The sequence below is a fragment of the Trachemys scripta genome, chromosome 8 (assembly GCF_013100865.1).
Source record: "Trachemys scripta elegans isolate TJP31775 chromosome 8, CAS_Tse_1.0, whole genome shotgun sequence".
Lineage (NCBI taxonomy): Eukaryota > Metazoa > Chordata > Testudines > Emydidae > Trachemys > Trachemys scripta.
In genome coordinates, this window is record NC_048305.1 from 18,123,423 (window position 1) to 18,146,423 (window position 23,001).

The 23,001-nt window shown below is 44.2% G+C and overlaps 2 protein-coding genes across 4 annotated transcripts in view; both read left to right on the plus strand.

The window, feature by feature from the left end:
- The window catches only part of LOC117881791 (macrophage mannose receptor 1-like), a 35,955-nt gene extending 18,000 nt beyond the window's left edge, over positions 1-17,955 (plus strand). Inside the window, exons 11-20 of the mRNA XM_034779489.1 lie at positions 5,555-5,698; positions 8,743-8,906; positions 9,275-9,387; positions 10,239-10,360; positions 11,324-11,542; positions 11,863-12,006; positions 13,468-13,631; positions 14,361-14,473; positions 16,224-16,339; positions 17,384-17,955. Of these exons, the coding sequence (XP_034635380.1) occupies positions 5,555-5,698; positions 8,743-8,906; positions 9,275-9,387; positions 10,239-10,360; positions 11,324-11,542; positions 11,863-12,006; positions 13,468-13,631; positions 14,361-14,473; positions 16,224-16,339; positions 17,384-17,697 (1,613 nt within the window). The 3' untranslated portion in view covers positions 17,698-17,955. The remainder of the gene's footprint in view (positions 1-5,554; positions 5,699-8,742; positions 8,907-9,274; positions 9,388-10,238; positions 10,361-11,323; positions 11,543-11,862; positions 12,007-13,467; positions 13,632-14,360; positions 14,474-16,223; positions 16,340-17,383) is intronic.
- A 142-nt stretch (positions 17,956-18,097) lies between these two features.
- Positions 18,098-23,001, plus strand: part of STK32A (serine/threonine kinase 32A) — a 137,107-nt gene continuing 132,203 nt past the window's right edge. For all 3 annotated transcript variants that reach the window (XR_004646864.1, XM_034779480.1, XM_034779481.1), the window contains exons 1-4: positions 18,098-18,842; positions 18,947-19,107; positions 19,658-19,767; positions 20,031-20,152. Coding sequence is in view for 2 of the 3 variants with exons in the window: in XM_034779480.1 (XP_034635371.1) it covers positions 20,035-20,152 (118 nt within the window). In the remaining variant the exon portion in view is untranslated. The remainder of the gene's footprint in view (positions 18,843-18,946; positions 19,108-19,657; positions 19,768-20,030; positions 20,153-23,001) is intronic.

The following is a 23,001-nucleotide window of genomic DNA, read 5'->3' on the forward strand; positions in this document are numbered from 1 at the left end:
TCCGGACCGGCACCGTGCGGCACCGCAGACCGCGGGAATCGCCTCGACGCTCTCGGCACCGCCGTGGCCATCGAGATCGGTATCCCACTCATCGGAGGACCTCTCGAGATCGGCATATCCCCCTCAAGGGCAAGCCGAGGAACAGGACTTGGGCCATTGGCGGGAGATGGCAGAGGACCATTCTCATGGCCCATCTCATTGGTCATTCTGGACCCCGTGGGCGTACCATCAGGAGCAAGGGGCTCCAATACCCTCGACCTCTCGCTCGGGTCATTCCGTTAGAAGGGCCCCGGAGTCCACAATCTCTCGGCCTCCGCCAGGGGACATGGAGGCTTCCGTGTCCGTACCGCCTGACGCCCTGGACCCAGGCGCAGGTGACGCTCCGGCCCAGGAACAGGAAGACCAGGACCAGCCCTTGGATCCCGTTCCACCAGAGGCATCTTCCTCTTCTTCGCCGGACGAGGCAGTGGCGGGCACATCGTGCACGGGCCCACCTCCAATAGATCTTCGGGCTCACCAGGATCTTCTGCGCAGGATGGCCCGTAATATGGACCTGCAGGCGGAGGAGGTAGTGGAGGTGCACGACCCGATAGTGAATATCCTCGGAGCGGATGCCCCATCGAGGGTAGCGTTACCCCTGATCCGCACGATACAAAACAATGCGGATACGATATGGCAAACTCCTGCCTCTATCCCACCCACAGCGAGAGGGGTGGAACGGAAATACTTTGTCCCGTCGAAGGACTACGGGTACTTGTATACCCACCCACAACCGTGTTCACTGGTGGTGGCATCAGTGAACGCACGAGAGCGCCACGGCCAGCAGGCTGCAGCGCCAAAATCAAAAGAGGCCAAACGGCTCGATTTGTTTGGCCGTAAGGTTTATTCAGCCGGAGGGCTGCAACTTAGAGCGGCAAACCAACAGGCACTGCTGAGCCGCTACAATTTTAACTCCTGGAACTCCATGGGGAAGTTTAAGGAGTTGATTCCCCAGGAGTCCAGGGAAGAGTTTGGAGCCATGGTAGAGGAGGGTAAGAAGGTGGCTCGAACCTCCTTGCAGGCCTCCTTGGACATAGCAGACTCGGCTGCGAGGACCATGGCTTCGGGTATCGCTATGCGGAGGATCTCCTGGCTTCAAGTTTCGGGTTTGCCTCCGGAGCTGCAGCAAACCCTACAAGATTTGCCCTTTGAGGGACATGGTTTGTTCTCAGACAAGACGGACTCTCGCCTGCAGAGCCTCAAGGACTCGAGAACAATCATGCGCTCCCTGGGGATGCATGTTGTGGGCCCTCAGCGCAGACCATTTAGGCCGCAGCCTCAGCGCTTCTACCCCCCCCCGCCTCGTCAGAGACAAGACTCGGTCCGGAGGCGAGGGCGAGGTGGTAGGAGACGGTGGACTGGCCCTCAACCCGGCCAGAACCAGGGGCCACCTAGACCACCTTCAGGCCCCAGACAAAACTTTTGAAGGTGCGGTCGAGGACGGTGCACCAGTCATCCCCCAGGATTCAGCCCCCTCCTTTCGGGATCGTCTCTCCCACTTCCACCATGCTTGGTCCCTTATAACTTCGGACCGTTGGGTCCTCCGCACGGTGGAAGAGGGATACGCTATCCAGTTTTCTTCTATCCCCCCCTCCCGCCCCCCCCTCCCCGTCCCTCTTCAGGGACCCTTCTCACGAGCAACTTCTTATACAGGAGGTTTCTACGCTCCTGGCCATGGGGGCCATAGAGGAGGTTCCGATAGAGTTAAAGGACAGGGGATTTTATTCCCGTTACTTCCTGATCCCCAAGTCCAAAGGAGGTCTGCGACCCATCTTGGACTTGCGCGGACTCAACAAATTCGTAATAAAGTTGAAGTTCCGNTCCGCACGGTGGAGAGGGGATACGCTATCCAGTTTTCTTCTATCCCCCCCTCCCACCCCCCCTCCCCGTCCCTCTTCAGGGACCCTTCTCACGAGCAACTTCTTATACAGGAGGTCTCTACGCTCCTGGCCATGGGGGCCATAGAGGAGGTTCCGATAGAGTTAAAGGGCAGGGGATTTTACTCCCGTTATTTCCTGATCCCCAAGTCCAAAGGAGGTCTACGGCCCATCTTGGACTTGCGCGGACTCAACAAATTCGTAGTAAAGTTGAAGTTCCGCATGGTCTCTTTGGGGGCCATTATCCCTTCCCTCGATCCTGGAGACTGGTTCGCCGCCCTCGACATGAAAGACGCATACTTTCACATCTCAATTTACCCACCTCACAGACGCTTCCTGCGATTCGTGGTAAACACGGTGCACTACCAATTTGCAGTCCTTCCCTTCGGCCTATCCTCGGCCCCAAGAGTGTTCACGAAATGTATGGCTGTCGTGGCAGCGTACCTTCGTCGGCAAGGGATACAGGTGTTCCCGTACCTAGACGACTGGCTGGTGCGCGGTCGCACCAAGGAGCAAGTTCAAGCTCACGTCCACAGAATAGTGCACACATTCAACGAGTTGGGCATCCTACTCAACAAAGACAAATCCACTCTAGAACCTACCCAGAGAATAGAATTCATCGGCGCAGTTCTAGACTCCAGACGTGCACAAGCCATCCTGCCAGACAACCGCTTTGGCACCATCACGAACCTCATTCAAGGGCTCAAGGCCTTCCCAACTACCACGGTGAGGTCGTGCCTTACCCTGCTGGGTCACATGGCTTCATGCACGCACGTAACCAGGCATGCCAGACTTCGGCTTCGCCCACTTCAAACCTGGGTGTCATCAATATACCGTCCACATCGGGACACCCTGAACATGGTGGTCACGGTCCCGAACTCGATCCTGGCCTCCCTCACCTGGTGGCTAGATCACAATGTGGTCTGCGAGGGGATGCCATTTCACGCCCCACAACCCTCTCTGCACCTGGTCACAGACGCGTCATCTCTGGGTTGGGGCGCCCATCTCAACGAACACCATACCCAAGGCCTGTGGACTGCATCCCAGTTAGCCCTGCACATCAATGTTCGGGAACTGATGGCGGTGCGCCTGGCGTGCCAGGCATTCCTCAATCTCCTACGTGGCCGCTGTGTGTTAGTTCAGTAGCCGGCAAGAAGGAACTGAGGGGGCGCCGGGTCGGCTGGGGTATATATTCAGCGCCATGAAGGCGCCACTCTAGGGGGCTCCACAGCTGACCCGCCGGTGTTGCTAGGGTAGAAAATCTTCCGACGATCGTGCACGCGGCGCGCGCACACCTAATGGAATGGATATGAGCAACACATCTCGAAGAACAACAGTTACAACGGTGAGTAACCGTCTTTTTCTAGTTAACTATAAAGTCTTTTCCCTTCTGATTTATTAGGCCTTTAATAGAAAAATTACAAAACACAACAAAGACCTTTCTCCTAGGGTCCCAGGCAAGGTGCTTCTTTCTCAGGTATCAACTTGCAGTATGTAAATAGAATCTAAACTATAGATAGATCTCCTTTCCAGCTGTCTGGGCCAGAGCCCTTTCTGCAGGTTCCTGTGACCTCACAATCTCCTTTCCAGGGAAAGCCAGCATGTGTTATTTTCGTGATGGATTAATGGGTCGTGTATGAAGGGCCACCTGGCAAAGCAAACACTATTTCTTAATCCCTACTTGTGGTGGTTCCATCCCTGCAGTAGATCCAGCGTTAGTCGTGGCTTTTCTCTGCAGTGACCAGATTGCGATAGGATATTTTCAATTCATAGGTTCTTTGCACGAAGGGTCAGCACACCACATCACAAGGGGATAGCAGGGATATAACAAATGTAACCTATTAAGATTTCAGTAAGGCTATTGATATAGTGCCCCATAATAAACTAATTAAAAGTGGGTAAATGTCAGTTATTGATGAAAAACACCATAGTATGTATTGGGAAGTAGTCGGAAAATAGAGTATTCATTAAGGGTGGGGTGTCAAAGTGGAGTATGGAAAGAGGATGTTCAATATTAGAATTTATATTCTTTAATATTTTTGATTAATGTTTTATTAATTTTCACAAAGAAACAAAATACAAAAAGGTAAGTGACTCTCGGCTTGTATATGTTACCAAATGCTGCACATTTCACAGGATAGCCAGTAAAATCATGTCGTTACCCAACTTTACAACTGTCAAAGACAGGGCCACCCAGAGGGGGTGGGGGCAAGTGGGGCAATTTGCTTTGGGCCCTGCAGGGGCCCCCACAAGAATATAGTATTCTATAATATTGCAACTTTTTTTTTATGGAAGGGGCCCCCAAAATGGTTTTGCCCCAGGCCCCCTGAATCCTCTGGGCGGCCCTGGTCAAAGATGCAAGACCAGACAATACATAATCAGACAATATTACACAGATACAACCTGTTAGGGTGGGGTAACAATTGTAATAAAAAAGGCTTACACAAATAGGTGAAAAAGGGGAAAGAGGAAGCCAGCGAGTGGTCTGTTGGGAAGGGAAGAAGAGGAGAGATCAGCTGGGATGAAAACCTGGCATGATAACTTTTCTGACAGTAGCACAGCTGGAGGGATAGCAAACACCCACATTTGATATATCCACATGCATTTCTAGCTCCCATAACTTACAAAGGATATAGGAAAAAAGTAGAAAAAATACCAAGAGCAAAAAGGGATGGTACAAGGATTAGCAGATAGGGCACAGGAAGAGATCTTGAATGAGCTAAATGTATACAGTCTGGAAAAGAGGAGACTCATGGAGGACATTATCATAATCTATAAATGCTTTTGAGGCAGTAATATAAATGAAGGAAGGGAATTATTCACACTATCAGAAGATGGGCTGAAGCTAAAGAAGGAAAAGTTTAGGATAGACCTCAGGAAAAAGTTCTTGGTAGTTCGAGCTATTAGGTAATGGAGAGGTCCAGGCAACATCACTGCAGTTATTCATGAATGGGTTAGTTAATATATTTTGTGGAAGTGGTGTAGGTGGCGGTCTCTGGAAATGCAGAAAATCCTACCTGATGACCCAAATAGTCTCTTCCTGGTCCTGCTATTTATGGTTCTTTGGTTCATTTATTAGACAATGTTTAAGAATTGTGGTTAAGAACTTGGGTTAGGATCCTAAATCCATATTTGGACTCATAATATAACCTGCCTTATTTTCTTCAGTCCTGTGATTCATAGGTACTGTGCATTCTTGGTTTCAACATAGCGTATCATCTTGGAAATCTAGATTCCACTTGTAACAAGAACTTACAACCGTATTTGGAAATTTTCGTTTATAAAAGTTATAACTATACGTTTGGACTTTGTGTAAGTCTCTTGTTCGAGTGTTTTTTTCTTAGACGTTTCACAGCTGACTACTTTTCTTGCCTCAACAGATGATGCAGATTGTAGGGATGACACAAGAACATTGAGTCGTATATCTGTTACATTTTAAAGCATTTATTCCAAGATAACATAACTCATTTGAACCCAAATGCTGATAACTTTCTCCAGCCCGATTCTACTCTCTCCTCTGGTTCTCAGTTGTGGTAATGGAAATTGTTAAAAAATGAATGAGAAAGGAAAAAGTCAGCATGCATAGATGTAATCTGGCTGTTAATCTCAGAAAGTTGCTATGTGTTTCCCTTATCTAGGCTGTGTTTCTGGGCGGTACGGATCTGGATGCAGGAAAGCCTGCCCCCGCTGCACTAGCATCCTGCCTTGTAACAGTTTGACTGGCTTCTGTGATGAGAAAACAATGTGTCTGTTGCCATTCACTCTAGCAAGCTGTGTGGCAAGTAAGTACTAAAAGGGGACACCTCAGAACATCCAATTTTCTATTACGTTGCCTGGGTTTTAATCCACATAAAATGAGCTGGCTAGGGTCAGGAGGGATGTTGACAAGAGCCCTGAAATGATGCCCCATCTCTTTCATTTTACATATGTCAGTCATTGAAACTAGATAGATGGGGTGCTCGTTCCCTCTTGTGTGGACTAATACCTAGGACTGTGGCCCATGAAAGCCCTAGAGTGCAAACTATCTTTCTCTTTGGTGCTTGTGTCCTTTCCCTGCCCTTGAGCTCCTGCAGACCAGTACAAGTTTGAAATCTGTCTGGTTCATGAAAGAGGCCGGACTGAATATATTGGATCTTGTAAATCTTCTGATACGCCACAGAAAAGGTGGAGCAGCAGTGCAAGCCTCCCTCTCTGTTGTGCAAACAGTAAGTCTGAGCTCTAGTCTTCATGCCAGTTCAGTTCATGGCTTCTCTGAAACTACCAAGAAGGGTTCCACATGAGGCCAAGTGTACCAGTGGGTGGTTTTTCTTGTTGGCCTGGATTCTCTCCGTACATCTCTTTTGTCCTTCCAGAATGGTGCTATGGGGATAGAATATGGCCCTGTTCCCCTTGCATAGGGGGGAGTCCTCAACGGGTGTGCAGCTGGCACAACCAACTTCTACGCCATCCTCCCTTACAGTCCCCAGTGCGAGAGAGGAGGAAGATGTGTGCCTGGAACTCCAACTGGCAGACTGTCCCTTGGAGACTCTTGTTAACTAGCATAAGTTTGAGTAGCTCTTACGTGACTGATTGTGGCAAATCAGAGACTCATAGAAATGTAGGGATGGAAAGGATTTCAAGAAGTCATCTAGTCCACCCCCCTGAACTGAGGCAGGACCGAGTAAACCTAGACCACCCCGACAGGTGTTTGTCCAACCTGTTTGTAAAAACCTCCAATGATAGGGATTCCACAACCTCCCTCGGAAACCCTCCAGAGCTTAACTACTGCTATAATTAGAAAGCTTTTCCTTTATTTCCTGGGCCTTTTATTTTTTTAATGGTCATATAAATGCATATGTATGTGATACATGCTTCTGCTTTCACCCAAAAACTCACAAGGCTGAATATTAAGATTTATTATTATTTAGCTTGCAGTAGTATGTGTGCAGAGAAAGACAGTCCCAGCTTTGAGAAGCTTATGTTCTTGAAAACAAAGGATCAGGGAAAGGGATATAATATAAAAAGACAGTGTTCAGAGTGATATTAGACCAGGGATGATGACTAAGATAAATGTTGTGCTGACTGGTGTATACTTAGTTGCTGTAGGCCTAAGAAAATCAAAAGAGGAACCATATGGAAGAATGCTTTCACTTTGGGTCAGCACTTCTTAAAAATGCACTGCTCATAGCAAAATTTGTCTGTGTGGACATTAAAAACAGAAATAACTATAGATTAATGCACCTGCATTACAGCAATGTTACAAAGCACATAGAGGCCCAAGAATAATGGGCTACATAATAAGGGTTATTTAAACCATGATCTTATAGTTCAGGGCTGTGGGAGGAACTGCCTGATTTTCCTTTAAGAAGCAAGTTAATAATCATAATTTGCATCTTTCTAACACCTCTTCATTCCAAAGAATAAAGTACTAACAAATATGTTGGAGTCTGAATACAGTGGTATTTGGTGCTGCAGGCAGAAATATAGGACCTGATTCTCCTCTCAAATACAGGTAACTGCACTGAAGCCACTGGGATTACATCAGTGTAAAACTGACCCGAGAGGAGTACCATGGATTCTTAGTGTTTCACAAATGCTGCAGAATATGTATAACTTCATGGAGATGCTGCCACTTTTGGAGTGGAGGGAAGCAGTTGAGCTGACATTTGGCACAGGGCACACTGTTTAAGAGTAATAGGAAGGGAAATTTTGGCTAAGTACATCAGGGCAAACCTCAAGTTGAAATTGCAATGGGGTCTCTCCTGTATATTGTAGAGATTACAGGTTGCATCACTGGACACACGGGTGACTAATTTGCCTGTGCAATAACAGAAGTTGCACACTCAAGCACTCATCCTGCAAACACTTAGGCTTGGTCTACACTACCCCCCTAATTCGAACTAAGGTACGCAACTTCAGCTACGTGAATAACGTAGCTGAAGTTCGAAGTACCTTAGTTCGAATTAGTTCGAACTTACCTTGGTCCACACGCGGCAGGCAGGCTCCCCCGTCGACTCCGCGGTACTCCTCTCGGCGAGCTGGAGTACCGCAGTCGACGGCGAGCACTTCCGGGTTCGACTTATCACGTCCAGACTAGACGCGATAAGTCGAACCCAGAAGTTCGATTTCCAGCCGTCGAACTACCGGGTAAGTGTAGCCAAGGCCTTAAACACATGAGTAACTTTCCAGGATCAGGGCCTTATTGTAGGTGCTAAATTGTACAGACGTGTGTCCATTCATCCCGTTTGTGCACATAAATATAATTGTGCACAGAAATGTAGGTAAACAATTGTTCATATGGCTCTCTGGTCTACTCTCTGTCCATGCGCTGCAAACAGATTCATTAAAGCCTCTTCAGTGAGCTGAAAGAGAAGTATCTTGATGGACCTATTGATGAGGATCCAGGAAAATGTACTGTATCACATCCAATTTTAAAAAAAATCATGAAAGCTCGGGAGGCTGAGGAACATATGTATTTTCCCTCATACCTTAACTTCTAAATTTTCAAAGTGGTTCCCAGGGATCTCATTGTGCAGCCCCTGTTAAATTCAAAGGGAGTTGTGTGGAGGATGAATTATTCACACACACACACCCTCCTCACCATGCAAAATGCCAGTGCGAGGCCTATACATCACCTAACTCACATCACTGTAATAGTGGATAAGTAGGACTTGAATGGTACATAGGCCTTGTGCCAGGTTTCTTTGCAGAGATGAATTTACCCCAGAATGAATTGCTGGCAGTTTTGTGAATGCAAAGAATGTGAATATTTTTTAAGGGTAACTGCCTGTCATGTTGTTTTTGACATAACAGATCAATGCTGTGGTTTTGTTGTTTTTTTTTAAAGCCACAATCAGTATACAATGTCCAGATGAGGCCGGGTGGCGCTACTGGAACAGGTACTGTTACTATATTTCACGCGCTAAAGCGAAATCCTGGATGGATGCCAATTCCACCTGCAGTCGATACAGAGGTGCTGAACTTGTTTGGTTTGAAAGCCCGGAAGAACTGGTACAGTTATTAATGTCATCGCTTTTCTTCTCTTAATGGGTTTTTGGCCTATGCTGACAGAACTTCCGGAAGGGTGACACCGTTCAGGTGTTATGGCACGTGCTGAACATCTGGAAGTTCCATTGACGTTTATGTGGAGCCATAGGCACCACAGGAAGGTTTTTGGATCAGAAGTGTTTGCTGTATCAAGCATCCAAGGAATTGGCTTGATCTCAGTGGACTTTTTCTGACATGAAACCCCAGCAGATTTGGACTCAGATAATATGATTTCCTTCTCTTTTAATAATAATTGTCCTGTTTCATTTTGATGAAAACAGTAAAACCACAGACACTTTTTCCTTTTTGTTTCTGAAAACTTTTATATACAGAGTTGGATTAAATCATCTCTGAATGGACCCACATGGACAGGGTTGCAAGATATAAACCAAGATGGCACCTGGACCTGGGCACATGAAGATAATGCATCTAGTGTATTGGAATGGTCTGTATATGAAGCAATCTATGTGTATCTAGCATAGTGTGGTTGTGATCTGAAACCTCATCAAAACAACAATGAGATCCAAAAAAAATCACAATTTTATTAGCTTAGACATATTGTTAATGTCCAAATATTCAGGTAAGATCCATCTAGTCCATTCCATTCTGTCTGTGCACGAAAATATTCATAGATTATTTCATAGACTATTTATATATAAAATATATAGAGAATATATCCGTACACTATGTGTAGAATATTTTACAATCCGCTTAGGAAACCAAATTCAGGTCTCTGTCACTTCAGCATAAACTGACTTGAATAGAGTAATTCCAGATTTACACTGATGAAGGGCAGACACTGGCTCAGGTCTTTATCTAGTGTTTCTCTGATTACACCCATTGATGATAATTCTTTAACCTTTCTTTGTGGCTATTCCATTGCCTTACATTATAAAATGTTTCTTCCTCTTTATTGATTAAAAAAACAAACCACCTCTCTGTTTATTGGGTTTTCAGCATATTATGCTTACACGGATATCATGCTCTGTAGTAAAGTAGACTTAATTTTCTGAAATCCAGTTCTGGTTTAAATTGTAGTGACTCCATTGGGTACTAATAAGAATTCCCTTCTCTCTTGTTGCCATGCTTTTTGTTAATCCCTGGCAGGCACTTACAGACAATTATCACATTGGCTTTTAGTCATGTTTCCTCCTGGCCCTGTGGTTTTCTATACCTTTTATCATTGGCATTGTCCTACCCAGGGTGGTTCCATTTACGGACATAATTTTTAAGTTAGATTGCTCGTTACCCACAAAAGTAACAGTCCCCCTGAGTTGTTTTTATTTTCCACAACAGGCTAACTTTTAGAAAGAGAAGCAGTTGGCTGAGATGTATTGAAATGCTAGCTGGCAAACCTGTTGCTGCGGCAAGCTGTAGGAGAGCCAAGAAATGGGTGTGCAAGAAGCCAGCAGAACCAGGTTTGGAATCTGATTTATATTCACTTTCTGTGGGATTCACCTCCATGCAGGCGGCCAGCATGGAGGATTTCAGTAGGCGTTAAATGGTGCCTCGGTCTTGGGCTGGCTTTCTGCACCCGGGTGAATTTCACCCTTACTGGTGTAAAATTTTGAATAATCAAGAGTAGTTTTCCCTGTGAGATTGAAGACATTTTATTTCCCAAAGGGCTTCTGTAGCAGCATCGGGCAATGATAAAAGCACCCATTACAACAAAGTATTTCAAAGAATTCTCACTCGAACTCATTCAAGACTGTCCAGTAGGGAACTTTCATTTTGGCATCAAAGGCCATCAAAAGTTTCAGGACACAGTTTTAAAAATACAGGCTCAGAGGGAGAGATCACATGAATTTGAGTGACTACATACAGATTGTCCTCTGATATTTTGAGACACCCGAAGTTACATATTAAAAATGTTGTTCAGAATACTGTGTGGTGCTTCGGACTAATGACTCCCATTGACTTATATATGCTGGCTATGAAGAAATGCAGAGAAATACCTCTTGTTTCATTGTCAGCAGACTATTTGTAGTAACAGATTTTTTTATTACTGTTCAATTGATAAATTTTGTATTATTTCTGTTGAGTTAATCAATCATCTTGAGGTACTCCACTAGTAATGATGTTACTTAGCCTTTCATTAAAAACTTGGAAGGTGACTGGAGTAAATGTAGAAATATACAAAGTAATACATTCATGTAGACACATATATGCATATATTCAGCATAATTTCCAGCAGTAAGTGTCCATGTAACCATTATGGAAGTTTTTCAGAGTTGGTGTTAAATTTCTTTTTAAGCTTGTGATTTTGGATACTGTGGATGGTTTTGTGAAAATATATATACCTTAATAACTAACGATGAGTGAATGTCTTGTACTGTAGCACTGTCTTGCTAAATCAGTGAAAACTTTTTTCCCCCTTCCAGATCTTGATTTGTTCATAAGCATCTGGGATGCAGTGATGATCTTGCCAACTCCGGCAGTATTAGCTAAATATACTAACCACACATTGGCCAGACAAATCTGTGTAATGCAGAGGTCCAGATGCGTTGGCTACATGTTATGGCAAGACAGTTATTTCCTAATACATGACTCTGAATTAGTTATCAGTGGATTTGCACAAAGCGCAACATACTTAAAATCAGGTAATGTCCATTATTTAGAGGTCCCTTTTCAGGAGATGTTAGAATGGATACAGAGTATCAATAAATTTTGTCCCTAATAAAATATTACAGCTTCCGATGGAGGTTTTCACTATGAAGTTTACCTGGATATTCTGCTCTATAATAAGTGGATTTAGGTTTCTGAAATCCTATTTTGTCTTAAATTCTAGTGACCTCTGGCTAGAAATTCTAACCATTTCACATATGTTAGACCCGAGAAGCAATTATTCAGCACAGTTTCCAGCAGTTAGTGACCATGTAACTATTATGGAGGTTTTTCAGGATTTTAATTTCTTTCTAAGCTTGTGATTTTGGATACTACGGACCATCTTGTGAAAAGGAATGCCCAGACTGCTACTGGGACAAGCCATGCAATAGCATATCCGGAAAGTGTGAGGACACTGCAGTTTGTGCTGAGCCAGAGGATGTAGGTGTCTGTAATTTAGGTAAAGCCTTTTTTTTTAAAAAAAAGTCAGATCTGTCTGAAAGTGGGAATTGAAAGTTGAGAATTCCTTCAGCCAAGGAGAAAGTTTTTAAAAATAACAAAATAACCCTCCCCCCTGAACACTATGGTGGAATCCAACAAATGTGCACTGATTTTTCATTTTCATGGCATATGATTCTTATATGCAGCGAAATAATGTTACCGTGTTCTGTAGGTTTCAGAGTGGTAGCTGTGTTAGTCTGTATCAGCAAAAACAACGAGGAGTCTTTTGTAATTCGACAGTAAAGCTCCATCAGTACACAAAAGGCCAGATTCTGTTCTTGCCTTCTCCAGCATAAATTTCTAGTAACTCCTTTAAAGTTGGTGTAATTAGTCCAGATTGACACTAGTATAACGAAGAATGAAATTTGGATGATTTACTCCCCCTACAAGCCTGTTCACTTCACTGAGATTACACAGGGCTGCATATCATTTTCTCCTGCAGAGAGAGATTTGCAAAACTCAGAAGGGAGATGGCACTTCCCACTTGTGCTGTCTGCAGAATAAAATGTTTATACTGTGCTACAAATATACTGCAAGAATGTGTCATTAATTCTCAGGGGGAAAACATTAAAAATTAAATATGCAAAACCAAAGGGATGCTCTTAAGACTGGTAAACCTGACATGAGTATGTGAATTCCTAGGCTCCCTCCTTTGCTCTTCCTGTCTCTGACATTTTTTTTTTTTTTTTTTTGGTGGACAGTTAAGGTGCTGAGATTCGCATATCTTGGCTGCTCATAAGAATGTTGCACATTTCAATTCATATATATCCCAGATATCTTGCCTGCGCCTCTGAGTATAGAGAGTAGAGAGTGGTAGTGTGATGTGAAGATCTGGGGCCTTGTTGATTGTTTTAGTTTTGCTTTATAAAGCATAAAGTATTGTTGCCATCCTCTGGGGTGAAATTCATCCCTGTGCCGAGGGCTAACCCAAGGCGATTGCACCATGAAAGTCCCACCTCTATTCTCAAACTCAGGCATAAGTGAGACTTATCTGGTGCAGTGACTTAGCGCTGGCTCTACACAGGAGTGAATTTTGCCTTTGGGCAGCAGAGAACATCACATTTTCAGCAGGCCTCCAATAAGGCAACATGTGTTGCCAAATCTATTTGCATACTCACTAAAGTATTTGCATGTGCACCTACTCAATTTGCACAAGCAAATGGATATTTTTGTGCATAAATATGGAAATAGCTGCCATATGTAGGAAACTAACTGAAAGTGTTCCCTGAAGAAGTAAAACATTTAACAGTCCCTCTTCATTCTAAAAATGCTCCCACCGCAAAATATAAAAAAGCTGGTAGAACAGAAACAATTGTGTGGTGAAGGGGGCATGAGAAGCTAAATTTCACAGGAAACAACTTTTTAATTGGAAAAGAAAGCTGTTATATAGTATTTTTCTCTTCTCTTTCTATGATGTCAGGCAAGTACAGCTTGAAATGTCCTCTTGGGCCTGGCTGGTGGTACTGGAATGGACGTTGTTACTTTATAGAAAGGAATAGAACTCTGAGTTGGATGGAAGCCAGGCTGTTTTGCAGCCATTTTAAAAGAACAAGTCTGTTGCAGCTGGAATTGTCGGCTGAAAAGGTTTGACGTTATAAAGACTATGAATGGTGTCTCTCCTTCCCCGACTTTTTTGTTTACTTGTTTGTGGCTAATACAATGGGGTCTAACCAGAATTTAATCAGAGAAATGTAGGGCAGGAGGGGACCTTGAGAGGTCATTTGGTCCAGCCCTGCTGAGACAGGGCCAAGTATACCTACACCATCCCTGACAGGTGTTTGTCATAATTCATTCTTAAAAACCTCCAGTGATGGGCTTCCACAACTTCCCCGGGAAGCCTATTCCAGAGTTTAACTACACTTATAGTTTAAAAGATTTTTCCTAATGTCTAACCTAAATCTGTATGGTTGCAGATTAAGCCCATTACTTCTTGTCCTACCTTCAGTGAAAATGGAGAACAACTCATCACCATCCTCTTTATAACAGCCCTTAACATACTTGAAGACTGAGGAGCGATCTGGTAACAGTCTTCTTTTTGCAAGACTAAACATGCCCAGTTTCTTTACCGTTTCCTCATAGGTCAGATTTTGTAAACCTTTTACAGTTTTTGTTGCTCTCTCCATTTGTCCACATTTTTCTTAGGGTGGCAGCCAAAACTGTACACAACAGAAAGTGATATTGTGACAGGGTTAACAACTTACCACCTGTGATTCAGACAATATCAAATTATGGGAAGGGCATAAAAAACTGCTAGTAAAATACACAAAGTTTTGTTTGTCAGTTTCTAGTGCAGTATATATTGTTACTTTACAGGGCTGGCTACAAAAGATGATAAAACAGCCAGCGTGGATAGGAATGAAATGGGAAACATCGGCATCTGAGTGGCAGTGGGCAGATGGATCAAGAGTAAACACAGCTCTGAACTGGTATCCTGTCCTAACTTGATTTTTTTTATGAATGAGAATGAGTACAGAGTTCGTAGGTTGTTCACTTTCTTGCTCTATTACTTGTAGTCGCTAACAGTTTTGAATGTTTGACTCATTATGCTGTTTATATCATGCTAATTTAAACAGTTTCTATGTCATGGCCTTAAAAAAATAGACAATTCCCTCCAGATGTTAATGTGTATTTGTTATAATGTTTTTCTTTTGAACATTTGGATTAATAAATACATTTATTTGAGGAATTTAAATACTTCAGTGATCGCATCCTGTGTACGTACAATTAAAAGTATTATAGTGTGGACACATTAAATGCATTTAGATAAGTCCCTGATGCTATTTTGTCCACAGTGTAGTGTAATAGCTATAGTTTATAAAAGCCATGTGCTTTCATCTTCCTTGAATGTTCTCTGCATGAAGATAGTGGTGCAGGTGATCATGGGCCCAGATTATAGCCTAGTGTGTCAGGGGCCATGACATTTGGCTTGCGGAAGAATCTAGGGTTTGTAGCATAACTCTATAACTCTTGAAAATCCAAGAAGGGCACAGAATAAGCTGTTCAGAGGCCTCCTGCCTCTGGGTCTGCCCTGGTTCCCATGAGAGCAGGACTGCCCATTTGATACCTGTCTCCTGCACCTAGGACGCTGCTTTAAGACTTTGGGAAAGATTTGTAAAGATATTTAGGTGTCTAACTTTCATTGATTTTCATAGGAGTTAGGTGCCCAAATACCTGTAGAAATGTTCTCCTTTGTCTAGAATAGGATTTAAAGGTGTGGTGTCAGAAGGTGTGAGCCAACATATTCTAACTAACATGTTCTAGAACAGTGGTCCCCAACCTTTCCCGTGAGGCGGGCGCTGGACGACTAGCCGCCAAGGACCATGGCCGCTGGAGAAGCAGCCGCCGAACTGCTGCCGTGAAGCGGCAATGTCAAGAGGCTTCGCCGCCGAAATGCCGCCGTGAAGCAGCGTCATCAAGAGCCGTCGCCACCGAAATGCCGCTTCTTGGCGGCATTTCGGCGGCTGCTTGTCCGGCGGTCAGTAGGCGGGCGCACATGGATGCCCCAGTGGGTGCACATGGATGCCCCGGTGGGTGCCAGGGCGCCCGTGGGCACCACGTTGGGGACCCCTGTTCTAGAAGCCTGGTGTGGACTTTAACACATGCTGGACTTTATCTGACCCAGCTTAGTGTGCGTTAAAGTCTACACTGTCTTGAGCACACTGGGCATTGAGAATATATTTGGTAAGACCTTCTACCACCACACTTTTCGTTACTAGACCTAGAAAAAGACAAAATGAATTTCCGAAGAGATAGGGGCTCCCAGGAAGGTTAATATTGCCAGTGCCCTTTGCCACTAGTAACTTTCCTCTTCTGTTTTTGCTGGGTGCAGGGGGGTGATATGTTTTTCCCATCCCCTTCCCAAATGTAACTTTGCTACGTTGCATGTGCGGTGTTTTCTATTCCTCTTTTTCTGGCAAACAGGGTAGTACTGTGTGTGTGTGTGTGTATATATATATATATATATATATATTCTTTCATTATAAATTGTACTGTACAGCATCAATTGTACAAATTTTGCTTATCTACTACATGTGACGCCTTACCCTTTGCTCTTGAAGTCTTAACCTTTGTGGGTTTTGTTTGGATCCAGCTATGCAGCCAAGTTACTGCAGTAATGTTGGAGGGTTTCTTTTACATTTATTATTAAGTGTAATTAGAATTTTGCTTTTACTTCAGGTTAAACGTACGTAGGGATGCAACTGAAAACTGTGCGTTTCTTCAGCATAATAAAGTAGCTTTAGAAGCAGCTAGTTGCCTTTTAAAATATAATTTTGTGTGTAAAAGAAATGAAGGTAAGTAACAGGATAACTTTTCTGTTCAGTCCTTGCATTTCTTTGTTCTTTCATTTCTTCTTTTGCTTCTACCCATTGTTTTTATTACAAATGGTTCAGTATTTTTAATGAACTTATTCCACATGTAAACACGGATTTTATTTTTTTCATTTGTTTGCATAGATTTTTGGAAAATGTTCTTATCCTTTCTCTCCTACAGCTGTGATTCTATGAAGGATACTTCACTTAGAGAATCTTAATCAGCAGTGCGGAACCCTTGAATGCGTAATAGACTATCTATTTGAAAAGGGTGATGCTGAGTCCATGAACAACAACAGACCTGATTTTCTTCTCATGCTGGTGTAATTCCATTGACATTATCACAGTCACTGTCCACTTACACAGGTCTGAGTAAGATCAAAATCAGGCCCAACACATTCACAATTGCACACTTCCATTTTTCGTATATAATTAGTACAGTTGTGTGCACAGTGAGGAGTCTAAACACCCATGTGTACGCATAGTCACCAGATTTGTGCATGCAGTTGCCCAAACCATGCTAATATTTAGGCATGCAATTGGACATTGCATTTCTGTGTATGTACCTTTTGGCTTTTTCCTTGAGTGAATCACTAAGATTGCTATATCAAGTCGATTACTGCAGTGGATTTCTGGGCTCTGTGCTAGAGGATGAAGTATGAAGCACTGGGCTGGATCTTGGGAGATATGAATTCAGTTCTTGGCTCTGCAACAGATTTCCTGTATGCCCTTGGTCAGGGTCACTTGCTCTGTGACTCAGTTCCCCTTCTACAGAGTTGAGATAGGGAGGTATTACTGTCTTCAAGGATGTTGTGAGGATAAATCCATAAGTAATGGGAAGGCAGTCAGATATTGTCTATGAAAATGAAGGCAGTAATAGGTAACTATCCTTTATAACTTTCTGGAGACAACTGGGAGTGTTGGGAAACAGCTGCAGGGTGTCTATATTTGAAAGTCATTCCTGTTTTGGGGTGGGGATAAGTGTATCTGCCGTTTCATTCTGGGATATTTTTCCTTCTCTTTTAGCTGAAGACATGTTTCAGTTTTATGCAGGCCACATAATAACACAAAGACAGAATGTGTTGCCAAAAGTATATTCTTCTCTCGAATCTGCTGAAAATGCATGCCTGTATGAGAAAACACATTGTACTGGAGTAGTCCATTCACAGAAACGGTATCATTTGGTTAGTGGAACAGAGGTATTTAGAAGCTCTAATAAAGCTGACGCATTATATCTTAAAACTGGTAAGTATTTAGATATATTTCTAGCTATACTTCAGACTTCGTTAGTACCTCTTACCTTATTATATCAGACTACCTTACAACAATCAATTAACTAAAATACAAATTAAACTGTGTGTGTCCTCTTTAAAAGGATATTTCTTGCGTTTGGTCTCCTATTACTTTTGTTGTCCATCAAAAATACCCTTCATAATGACAGCTACACTCCTCCAGAAAGAGAGAGCTGGTTTACTTTTTAAGGACACACTCTTACTTCATTAGTCAGATCTTCAGGTACACTTGAACTTTGCCAGCCATGTGAAGGGAGGGGTTACATGTGGCTCTTACTATATTTTTGCCCGGCAGTGCTGGGGCATTCGGGGTCCTTTTTGACTTTCTGCACAAGTTAGATCAATTTTGGAGCTTTTTAATTTGTGCCATAAGGCCAGGCCCATGGTCCTGAGTGCAGCATACTCTGCCACATTTCTGAGTCACTCACTATGCTGAGGGTCAAGAGTGGGTGCATAAAGTAATGCTGGCCCAGAATTCCCCAACCCACTGCTGTCAGAGCAGCCCTCCATCCTTGTTGTGCTGCTGCAGTGATAATAAGCGATAGATCAACAGTTGAGAATCTGACCTCAGAACTAAGAAGGAAGCGTGCTCTTAGAAACACAGGAAATGGAGAAAGAAGGATCCGTTTTTCTCTGATACCCTGGTGTAAATATGGAGTAATTCCATGACTTTGGAGTTACTCCTGGCTTCCACCTGTGTAAATGGGAACCAGGCCCTTTACGTCTATAGAAACATAGACTGAACGGTAAAAATAAATATGACCCAATGACTAGAGAGACACTGATGTGGTGTAAATAGTGCCACCTTTCACACAAAAGCTAAAATTACTCGTTGCAAAGCTTATCTTTTCCCTTTGTTAAGGCTGTTGTGGGGATGGGCTGAGGTGGGTGTATTTTGGGGCAGTCCTTTATTGATGTCTGTGTGACTTTAGTTTATGGCGTAGGTGCCCAGATCACTGGATATGAGCCTGTATAGTATTTTTAAAATGGAATCAATTCTCTGCACTCGGTCATTTAACTCTGAAACTTCCTTTGAGGCTGCCAGCCAGGCTACTATGGCTCAGATTGTCAAGCCACTTGCCATCCATGCACCAGTGGTTTTCCTTGCAGTGGTGTTACTGGACATTGCGTAGGCACTGCCAGAGTCCCTTGCAGCTTACAGTCTCAGGATCCACGGTGCTCTCCTAGCGAAGGTACAGAAAACAACAGTTTGGAAGTTCATATCCTTGTATTTATTGAGGTCCCATTGGCTCTTTTATTTCCAAAGTCGGGTACCGTAACAATTGGTGGTGTTCAGTTTCCAGGCAGTTGTGCCCCCAGAGGCCTCGATGGCATTATTTTCTAAAGGCGTGTTACTATGTGGAAGATACTCAAACTAAAACGTGGAGTGAGGCCAGGCGGGCGTGTCAGGGCTTTAAGGAGACAGACCTCGCTAAAATTACAAACAGTGCAGAAAAGGTACCCTGTCTAGTTTCTCATTTGACAGATTTAAAATTGGGGGATTTTGTAATTGTGTGAGGATTTTTGTTTTGCTTTAGATAGAAGATGCAATAGGGAACGCACTGTGTGCTCTATTTCCATCTATATAATTATAAGCTGCTGCCTGCTGAATGATTGTGCTTTCTGATTCAGTTGGCTGAGTCACACTCAGTGCATCTGAGGAAGGAATAGCCCTAGGTGGCTCTAAGGGTGGCTCTGAGTTATGCCGGCTGCAATTATCCCACAAGCAACTCTATTGACAGGCGCAGGAGGGTGTCACATCCTCTGTGCTTTGTAGCTGGGGTGGCTGGGGAGTGTGGGACCTGCAGCTCTGGGGGAGCTTAGTGGGCTCACCCACACAAAAGGAAAAAGCTTAGACACTTAATAAAAATGAGCAAGAATCAAATGGTTTGAGTCACTCTGTCCCATCTGGTAACAAGACAAAGGATCCTAGATGTTGATGAATGAAGTTCAAAATGGATAAAAGAGGCCTAATAATACGTTTGAATGGATTGTTTTTGTGTTCTAGGCTTGGATACAGTTTAAAGGGGAGAACAGCTGGATAGGTTTGACCTATAAGAAAGAAGACTTCAGATATGTGTGGGTCGATGGCACATCTGCTCGGGCTGAAAGTGCATGGTGAGACTAAGTTTTGACAGATGCTGTTGTTTTAAATAGGACAATAGCAGTTAGAGAGAACCTGCTAGAGAAAACCATTGAGCCCATCCTAGTCAGGGCTGAATACAGATCCTCAATAGAGGACATCTTGGGTACTAAACCAGTACCATGGCTAGTAGCTACGGTTTCCTTAAATAAAAATGCCACGCACGCCCTCAAATCTGGAGATGCTGTAGTTGACCTCATTCGGTTTTGCAACTTGGCTTTTCTCTGTCTCCTGGCAGGGTCATGAAACGTAACAGGAGGCATACACTCACTAAAGAAGATTGTGTGGTTGCCTTCAAGCAATACCTTTCCCCAGCAGATTGTTCTTCTCTGAGAAAGTGGATATGCAAAAGAGAAGGAGGTAAATTTATCATATCTGGGGCTTTGAACCCTAATTTAGGGCTCAGTTGTCTGTGTTGAAGAATGGGAGAAGCGCTCTGCTGCCCGAGGAGGAGATCCAGGAAAAATGGAAAATGTGCCCGGACCTTGAGGAGGACATGGAGATGGAGTGCTTGCCTAGCCCTCTTTTCTCTGCACGGTCTGGCCTTTAATTTTAAGATTGTATGATGTAAACTTGTAGGGCCTGATTCCTCAGTATGTCGGTCTGATTCTGTACCAGTGTAACTTCACTGAGTTCATTGTAAGTAAAGGGATCAGCCTGATTCACCATTTCACTGTACTGCAATTGAATGCCAGAGTATCTCTATTGAAATCATTCATATTGGCCTCCTCGCTCCATGCACAAGCTGACCCTGAATTGTAAGACTGTATGAAGTAAACCTGTAGAAGTAAACCTCAGTGGAATTACATTGTGGTAAAATTGGACCAACATACTAGGCCCTGAAAGTTTATTTCATATAATCTTAAAATTAAGGGCTAGATTGTGCACATAGTGAGGAGACTAATTTGATTCACAGTGGAGTGATCTGGTGTTTAACTGGAGCAGTGAAATGGTAAATTAGGGTCATCATTTTGCTTAGTCTTTCTCTGGCAACTTAACCCTTTAAGAACCTGATTTTTCAGAAGTATGGAACACTTACATCTCCTATTGACTTGAATTAAAATAATACCTCTGAAAATCCAGAGGTAAGGAACTCGCTTGCTAAGGTTCATCTACATCCTTTTGGCCCCCAGTGGAAATCTTTAGCAATATGACATAGGCCAAGTCTAACCTGGAAACTTTTGTTATAGTAGTATTGGTTAGGGGTGTGATTTTTTTTTTTTTTTTAAACAACATGTCGATACTGGGAAAAGCCCTACAGTAGATACAGTTATAGTAACATGAAAGCACTTCTACAGTAACTCCTCACTTAAAGACGTCCCAGTTAACATTGTTTCATTGTTACGCTGCTGATCAATTAGGGAATATGCTTGTTTAAAGATGTGCAATGCTCCCTTTTAACATTGTTTGGCAGCTGCCTGCTTTGTCCACTGCTTGCAGGAAGAGCAGCCCGTTACAGCTAGCTAGTGGGGGCTTGGAACCAGGGTAGACTGGCAGCCCCCTATCAGCTCCTCGCTCCCCTAAGTTCCCTGTGCAGCAGCTGCCCAGCAGGCTAGCAATTACAGCTGTTCTCCTTCCACTGCCATGTGCTGCTCCTGCCCTCTGCCTTGGAGCTGCTCCCCGAGACTCCTGCTTGCTGTGCGGGGGGGAGGGGGGGAAGGAAGAGGGGGGCTAATGTCAGGGTGTCCCTCGGCTCCTGCACCCCGCTTACCCCATCTTCCATAGAGCAGGGGGGACACACGACAGGGCTCAGGACAGAGGGAGCTTGCTGGCGGCAGCAGCAGCTACAGTCTCAGCAAGCTGATCTAACTAACAAGACAGTGTACTTAAAGGGGAAATGTGCATCTCTCTGTCTCTGTCTGCGATGCTCTCTCCCCTCCCTCCATTTCTGCTGCCTTGTAGAGTGTGAGAGTTAACCCTTGAGGGCTCAGCCAATTGCTAGTTCATCATTTAGCAGGAAGGCATTCCTTGGAAAATATCACAATCATCACTGTGTACCAGTATTGAATTGTTTGTTTAAAACTTATACTGTGTGTGTGTGTGTGTGTGTGTGTGTGTGTGTGTGTGTGTGTATAAAATATAGTCTTTTGTCTGGTGAAAAAAAATTCCCTGGAACCTAACCCCCTCATTTACATTAATTCTTATAGGGAAATTGGATTCAATTAACATCGTTTCGCTTAAAGTCGCATTTTTCAGGAACATAACTACAACATTAATTCTTGGCAGCCCGGGCGGGGGGGGTAAGTGGGGCAATTTGGCCCGGGCCCCGCGGGGGGCCCCTGGAGCGGGGTCCTTCACTCTCTCCAGGGGCCCCAGAAAACTCTCATGGGGCCTGGGCTCTTGGAGCTTCTTCCGTTCCGGGTCTTCGGCGGCGGGGGGATCCTTCCGCTCCAGGACCTGCCGCCGAAATGCCCTGAAGACCCGTGGCGGGGGGTCCTTCCGCCCCGGGACCCGCTGCCAAAGTGCCGGGTCTTCGGCGGCAATTCTGCGGCGGGGTCCCCCAGCCGCCGAAGACCCCAGGCCCCCTGAATCCTCTGGGTGGCCCTGCATTAAGTGAAGAGTTACTGCGTTTTGCTCAGGGAACCAGTATCAGCTATACTAGCATAGCAGCAAGAGCACTTTTTTGAGAGCATAAGTTTTGTCTACACTAGAGGGGTTTGCCGGTATAGCTAGGCCAGCAAACCTTTTCTGCCCTCAGACCTGCCCTCACTTTAGCAAAGTGATTCACCATATGGATAGAAAGAAGTAACAGTTGTGGAACAGATGAAATTATGTGTTCACATACATACACATGCTCACGGTCCTAAAGAAACTTAGTTCCCTGGTTTACTATTGATGCATCACCCGGCAGAGAAGGTGGGATTTTAACAATTTTGCATCTGTTGTTTGGGGAAACCAATAGAAATGTAGGGGAGAAAGTTCTGGGGATAGAGAAAGTTATCCAAATGAAAGATGGGGTTATCCTTTGGGATTGCTGCAGACCGTTGGTCACAGCAGCAGCTCCGGCCTGTTATACCCTCTATTGCTGTCCCTTGGGTCTGTACATTGTGTCACTTTCCTTGCCCATCTAACACCTTTCACTTCACCCCCTCCTGCCGGAGTTCAGTGCCATGAGGGAGATGTGGAATCTTCTGAATTGCCCTCATCACTCATTTATGCTACTTAGACTGTGAGCTCTTCGGGGCGGGGACCGTTTTTGTGTTGTGTGT